Below are 7,289 nucleotides of genomic sequence, written 5' to 3' on the forward strand. Positions count from 1 at the left end.
TGGTTGCTGCTGCTGCATGTGCCCGGTCGGCTTCGGTGAAATGTCCTCCTCGGATGAGAACTTGTGGAGCACGTTGGTCAGGTTGAAGGCGGCGGAGCTCATCCCCCCGCCGCCCGCACCGGCGCCGCCCTTCTCGTCGTCGTATCGGTGGCGCATCTTGTTGGTGACGGTCACTGCCTTCTGGCACTGCGCGCCGCCCATGACCCTCGCCACGGCGGCGGTGTGCTCCTCGGGCTCCGGGGTGCCGAGCGCGCCGGACGGGCCGGTCGCGTCCTGGATCAGCAGCCTGGGCGGCCTGACGGGCGGACCTTGCTCGGGCGTGGCCCCGTAGGGCGGCGGCGGGGACGAGTCGGGCGTGGACATGGCCTGACTAAGCGCCACGGTGGGCGTCACGCTGGGCGTGACACCGGGCGTAACGACGGGCGTGACACCGGCGGACGGCAGCCCGAACACAGACTGACGGACCGTGACCCCGGCGCTGAACGTGGGGATAGGCGGCGCGTTCAGGCTGGGCGACTCGTAGCCGCCGAAGTCGGCGTCCCGGAGCGTGCTGAGGACCAGCTTGTTGTCCGTGGGCGGCAGCGACAGGTCCTCAGAGTCAGAGTCGTAGCTGTGCTGGTGGTGCCAGTGGAGGTCGGCCGTCGGGACGTACTGATTCGACTTGCTGTGCACCAGCCCATGGCCGAAGCCGGGCCGCGTGCTGAACTCGCCGTGCACGAAGGAGTTGTGAGGAGGAAGCGCAGGGTGCACGACGGGGGGCAGCGCGGGGGCCTGTTTGGCGGAGAAGGTCTGCGTGCGCGACTGTACCGTGCCGGTGGAGGGCGCGGGGATGAAGGCCCTGGGCGGCGGCTGCGGCGGCTGCGGGTACTGCCTGCCCAACCCCGTCGCGATGCGGTCCTGGCTCTGGCTGCGCATCACGGGCATCAGCTGCGGGGACGTCTCTCGCGAGGACATCGACTCGAATTTGGCGAGAGTGGAGGTCAGGTGGTGGCTGTGGCCGAGGTCCTTCTTCCAGGGCAGTGTCGGGCTGAGTGGGGACGCCGCATGCTCGGGCGGCGGCAGCTGGTGCTGAGGTTGCGGCTGCAGGTGGTGCGGGTGCACGGGCTTGGGGGCGTGCACCACGGCCGGCTTCTCCGGCGGGGGCGCGGGCGGGGGTACAGGCTGCTCGAACTTCTGTGCGGCGAGCTGCTTGACGCTGCCCGTCGTGGCGGGTGGCGTGGCCCAGGGGGCGGACGGGGTAGGTTTGGACTTCTCGATGGGTTTGAAGGCCGACATCGGCGCGTGGAAGAACTTGTTGACTGGTCCGTTAGGAGCATTGGTCACCTGCTGATGCTGCTTCTGCTGCTGCTGTTGGTGGTGGTGCTGCTGCCGGTTGTTGGCGGCCACAGTCAGGGACCCGACCACCACCCCCGGGTCGTCGGGCTGCTCGGCGGCCGCCCACGGCAGCTTGTTGGCGGGCTGGCCCGGCTGCCCCTGCTCGTGCAGCTGCTTGAGGAAGGCGCTGGCCTGCTTGGACAGCCGGGGCTCGTGCGGGGCGCCGTTGGCGCGGCCGCCACGTCCGCGGCTCTTCAGGAGGGCGGCCGAGTCGTCGGCCGTCTGCCAGAAGGAGCGCGCGCCGCCCTGCCGCGCTGCATTGCGGTCGCTGTTGATCCGGTTGAGCTGCTGCTCCCGGCTGCTGTGACTCGCATTGTTCTCGAAGGCGGTCTTGATGTTGGAGAAGCGGTTGTTCCACTGGTGGCTCGGCCCGTGCCCGCCAAGCGGGCTGGCGCTGCCGTTGTGGTCGTCGGCGCCGGACCAGAGAGACCCACCCGTGCCCCCTTTCTTGCCACCCTGCTGCTCCAGGAACGCGAGGAACTTGCGGTCGTTCTCCGTCTTGGGCGCCTGGACAGCCGCCGGCGGCTGCTGCTGCTGGCCCTTTTGAGCGTCCGGCGTGACTCGGATGGGCCCCCTGAGCGCGAGGTAGGCGGCCCGCTTGTCGTTGCTCGACGCGCTGTCGTGCGCGGAATGGAATGCCTCGTCGCCCGACGTCACCTCTCCGTCAGTGTCCTCCTCCACCTGGTAGTAATTGAGCGGCTTGGGAATGTCGATCGTGTTGGCGCGTTTCATCTTCTGCTTCTTGGAGCTGCGGTTTGAGAAGCGGCTTCCGGCGACCTTACTATTTTGCTCGTTGTTGGTGGCCATCTTGAGCAGCCGTTGTGCAGATGAGACGGCACTCTCGTCGCCCTGGAGCGTGTCGGACGTATCTGAAGCGTTGGACTGTGTTTCTACTCGGTCCAACTCCTGCCTGTTGGGCACAACTCGCGTATCCACGTTCGTCCACTGCTTGTTTATCTTCGTCTCTTGCTGGTCCTGATGGTAGACGGCCTTGTCTTCGATATAAACAGGGTTCTGAACCATCACTGTGTTCGGCGCCTGTATAGCACTTTTCAGATCAGGTGCTGCCCGTGGCTCAATATTCGTATTTTGAATTTTTCCGATAATACTTTCGGTTGGCTGAACAGTAAAAGTCTGGTTACGTAACACACCCGGGGGCGGCTCCCTTGTATCACTAGGCTTAATGCCCTTGTTTGATTGATTATGCGGTTTTACGTTGTCTGCCTCGTCGTCGTCCTCCACGTCATAGTAGTCCTCCTCAGTCTCCTCGTCCACGGACTCGGTCACGTCGCTCTCCTCGCTTGTATCCGCCTTGTCCGGCTTACTGGACCTGCGCTGCTCCTCAACAGAGAGCTGTTTATTGATGGCTGCCTTGTGTACGGCTATCTGCACCGACTGCGCGGCCGTGAAGAGCTTCTTGCTAGGGTCGTAGTCCTTGCTAGCGATGTCCGTGTTCGCCACCAGGTTGGCATTTTTATCCAGCACCTTGCTTACTGCCTCGGGCTTGCCCGCAGCAACTGCCACAAAAGCGTCCTCATCCTCCTCATCGATGTCCTCGTCCTCTTCGTCGTCCTCCTCCTCGTCGTCGTCCTCGTTCGACTGCGACCCTATGGACGAGTAAGACGACTGCGGGGTCTTTTTGAGAGCGGCAGCCTGCCGACGGCTCACACTACTCTGCGACGAGCTCTTGCTCCGCGTCGATCGCACATCGTCCTGGACGGACTCGGAATGCGCAAGGGACGACCCGGACGCGGAGGCCGAGGCAGGCACCGACGCGTTGGGCGGTGTGGATGCAGCCGAGCTGGAGAATTTCTTGGGAATAAAATGCGTCGGCCTGAACGCGCGGAAGGTGGAGGCCGAGAGGGAGCAGGCCGGAACGTCGCCAGCCGAGCTCTGCTTCTGCAGCTGATATGGCGAGCGCGCCCGGGTAAGCGGCAGTGACACAACTATCGGGGCAGGGAGGACGTCGTCGTCAGCCTCGGCCGGCTGAAGAGATTCTACCGGTCCGTCCTGCTGCGGCTGGGCCTTCACCTGCGCGGCCTTTGCCTGGGCGGCCTGGGCCTCCTCGAGGAAGCGGCGCGCGTCGGCGAGCTCTTCTTGGCTCACGCCCACCGTGTGCCTGTTCTGCCTCCCGCGCTTGCCGAACCTGCGCGGCGGCACGGCGGGCGCCTGCGGGGCCTGGACAGCGGCGGGCGGGGGTGGCGCGGGCTGCTGCGCGCCCAACGAGCTCTTGAGGCGGTTTACCAGTTGTAAGAGCGACTCCTGGCGCGAGGTGTCGACCTTCTCGCCACCCACGACGCCGAGCAGCAGAGACGCCTCGAGGCGAGACAGCGCCGACTGCACGTCGTCCAGGAGGCCGTCTTGCCCGAGGCCCTGCAAGCCCTGTGGCCCGTGTCCGGGGGCGGGTCCGGGGCCAGGTCCGGGGCCGTGTGGTTGCGACGGCGCGGAGAGCTGCGCCGACGACTCTTGTCGGTGGAGTTCGATCGAGTCTCGGAGTCCCGCGGCGAGGAAGCGCAGGTCCTCACCCGACTCGGTGCCAGAGTCCTCGATGGCGTGTCCCGAAGACGACACCGGCAGGTGGTTGCGAGGCCGTGCTTGTTGTTGCTGCCGCAGCTCTTGTTGCTGCTGCAGTTGAAGTTGCTGCTGTTGCTGTAGAGATGATCGCAAGTGTTCGACTAGGTAGGGCAGCAGGAGAGACTCACCGTGTACAGAGGACGCTGAAGAAGTGTCCCCGTCGACTGATCGGCTCTCGTCGGTGGCCGAGCGTTGTGCGGCGGCCACGACGCCCTCACAGGCTGCGAACATGAACCCACAAGTGGCGTTACACCGGCCCAGGCCTAGACCAGCCCCTCTCACCACCTCCCCTCCCCGACACAGTAGGCTACCACTCGGCCGTCACAGCCGTACCAGGAGCGGCCGCACTGTCACACACGTTACCTTTCTGTTCAGCCATGACTGTGCGGAGGCGGGCTCGGATCTTGCGGCGACCCTCGTAGTCCGAGCAGACGTCCAACTATTGGCAGGCCAGGCAGGGCACGCACGGCAGGCACAAACACAAGCAAGACGATCAGCACCGACAAGCAACAACAACAACAACATCATTCATGACCGAAAGGGGTGCGCAGTCTGGCGTCCCGGGCGGGCGTCCCAACCAAAAGTGCAAGAGAGATAAGAATCCGGAACTTTTCGGCGAACCTCCTCTATTTCTGTCTCTCTCGCACTCGAGGCTCGGCGGCCCTGCGGCAGCACGCCACGAGTCGCGCCCGGCAGCGCACGCTCCTCACGCGAGGCCGGGCCGGGTTCCTTTTACGACTCGCCCCATCACAAGCAAGCAAGAAATCCCGGAATAACGAACAGTTATATGGTCTGGCCTACTGCAGAAATAACGAAACGGAGTTTCAGAGGTGTTTTAGAGGGTCAGAGGGCTTCAGTTTGGACAAAAACCTTAACCATCCGTTATCGGGGCGGGGCCTCTAGCTGCTTAGAGCTCGGCCGCTCAGCTGCCAAGGGCGGCCCGACGAGGACGAGGCCTCAGGGCGCTGACAGCAGCCTGCCGTCTACAAAGCCGCCCCGCCGGGCCGAGGCACGCCGCGCGCGCCACTGGCATCCAGCAGCGCCGCCGTAGCAAGGCCGGCCCAGCGCCCAGCCCGGCACAGGCGCGCAGGGGCAAGGTAGGCCCCCCGCCTCGGAGCGGCGCGCGAGCGGGCCGGCCGCTGCCTACCCAGCCGGGGGCTCCCGGCGGGCGGCGGGCTGCACCCCGAGCTGCAGCGGCAGCCACGTGGAGAGGACCGAAGGCAAGGCGCCAGCGCGACCAACTGTTAAGGAGTGAACGACCCACCCCACGGAACAGGCGCGAGCATGAGAGGAGGGTGCCAAGAGCCCGCCCGCCAAGAGGTTAAGTCAAGGTGGATGAGGGGGCGGGGAGGGGGGGGGGGGGCGGCGCGGACGATTAACGCGGTTTTAATTTCGGTGCCAGGTGCACAAAATGCAGTCGTTTCCGTCTACACTGACGCAAGTCCCGTACGGGAGAGCCAGTAAGCGCGAGGAGTCGTGCGAATAGGGTCTCGTCTCTGAGTGTGCCACCAAACAAAAATGGGATGCAAAAGATGCACGATAACAAAAAAATAGAACAGTTAAAAAAAAACTTGATGCCAAAACAGAGTTTAAAAAAGAGTCCGAAAATAAATTAAGCCTTCCGTTAAAAAAAAGACGTTATAAAAAAGCAGCAAAAAGAAAGGTAGAGGATATAAGAAAAACAAGATAGGAATTTAGAGCTGCTCCAGAGAAAGAAAAGAAGGCAATAGATTGACTTTGGTCGTAGCTTAGTCAACACATAACTTGTGGTGTGTTTTTCAGAAGCGATGGAGCGGGTTCTTGATTGGATTGGATCCTTACCAAACTGCGGAGGTGAGCCTCGTCCCAGATGGAGTCCAAGTCCGCGGTCGGGTCCGACGCGGATCCGTTGGTGACCTGGAAGCCAAGCAAAATAGAGTTAATGTCACTTCGACCCAAAAGTTCTGCGGGGGAGAACAGAAATGAAACAACAGCAGCGCCCATAGAGCCGCCGTACCGCCATGCCAGCGGGGCCGCCGTGCCACATGGCCGGCCACTGCGCTGCCCAGCCAGCTCGACGTCCACGACACAATGAGGCACATCGCCCGCGAGGCCCGGAGCGAGGACTTCCGCCTCCCCTCCCCCCTTCCCCCGGGGGGCTCCGGTCGCGTGAGCTCGCCACGCACTTAACCCCCAACCGAGGGGGTGGCGGGCGGGTCACGGTCACCATGCACCCCTCCCCCAGCGCACCCCGGTGCGTGCTCGGCTCGCCTCCTAGTTCCGCTTTCTGCGCGCGGCGCCGCTGCCGGGCGCGAGCATCACGCCGCGTACAGCCGTCACGCATGACCCGCGGCAGGCCCACAGAGAGCCCACAGCCCGCGGCGTGGCGGGGCCGGCGGGGCCACTAAACTGCAGCGGCGGTGGCAGCGGGCGCGGCGATGCACTGCCGGCCCCGCCGCCCCGCCGCGCCGCTGCTCCGCCCCATATTCCCCGTCGGCACTGCGGCGTGGCGCCGCTGCACCTCGAAAATAGAACGGCGGCGGTTGTCCGGCTCGCGCCCGGCCCGGCCCGGCCGGCGTGCCTGCTGGGCGGATGGGCGCTCGCACGCATTCCCACGCGCCCCGCGAACGAGGAAACTAATAAGCACGTGGCGCAGAGAGGCGGCGGCAGTCGATCCGATCGGCCGCCGGGCCCGGGCGCTACCCCTCGCGGCGCCACCGCCCGGCGGCGCTACCCCTAGCGGCCGGCAGACACAACGACCAAAGGTACGGCGAACCGTTTGGGGAAGGGGAGACAAAAGTATCCGAGTTCGTACACGCGCGATCAAAAAAGTAATAACTGTAATTTAGATAATATAATTAGCGCTGGAACAAAGTTTAATTACGATTGTAATCTCATGCGGCAAAGTGAACGCGCGGCAACAAAAGAAGACGAGACGCGCAACCAGAGTGAGACGCGTCACGCCCGCCGCGGACGAAAGTGCAGTCCGAGGCGGGCCTCGAGGCGGGCCTCGGCTCCAGCTCTGCGGGACGCCGCGCACGGCCCGCGCACGCCAGCAGGAGGCGGTGAAGAGGCGCCATGGAAAACGCGCAATAACACTGAGCCCGTCACGTGGTGGCACAGTTGCTCGACGGCTTAGTGTACAGAGAGGTGTGAAAACTTGCACCTGCATAGTGTCGTACGTGGTTCAGACGGTAGTGTAGGAGGAAAGGGGTTGGCACGTCAAGTCCGGCCATCGCGCGGGCGCGGGACGGCGAGCGGCGCAGTCCTCGGTTAGGCTTGGCGCGGCCCGCGGCCCATGGGCGGGCGGACCAAGTTGGGAGGTGCGCGATGAGGCCCTCCGCCCCCTCCCCCGCGGGCCG

At 64.4% G+C, this 7,289-nt stretch overlaps 2 protein-coding genes across 2 annotated transcripts in view; both read right to left on the reverse strand.

Annotated features, from left to right (window-relative positions):
- The window catches only part of LOC127749222 (uncharacterized), a 13,406-nt gene extending 9,079 nt beyond the window's left edge, over nt 1–4,327 (reverse strand). Inside the window, exons 1-3 of the mRNA XM_052266544.1 lie at nt 4,312–4,327; nt 919–2,891; nt 73–771 (exon numbers count right to left, since the gene is read on the reverse strand). Of these exons, the coding sequence (XP_052122504.1) occupies nt 73–771; nt 919–2,891; nt 4,312–4,327 (2,688 nt within the window). The remainder of the gene's footprint in view (nt 1–72; nt 772–918; nt 2,892–4,311) is intronic.
- Nucleotides 1–7,289, reverse strand: part of LOC113209240 (serine-rich adhesin for platelets) — a gene marked incomplete in the record, with an annotated part of 73,459 nt that overhangs the window by 7,229 nt on the left and 58,941 nt on the right.

Source organism: Frankliniella occidentalis, unplaced genomic scaffold (assembly GCF_000697945.3).
Source record: "Frankliniella occidentalis isolate FOCC.00 unplaced genomic scaffold, Focc_3.1 Scaffold40, whole genome shotgun sequence".
NCBI lineage: Eukaryota > Metazoa > Arthropoda > Insecta > Thysanoptera > Thripidae > Frankliniella > Frankliniella occidentalis.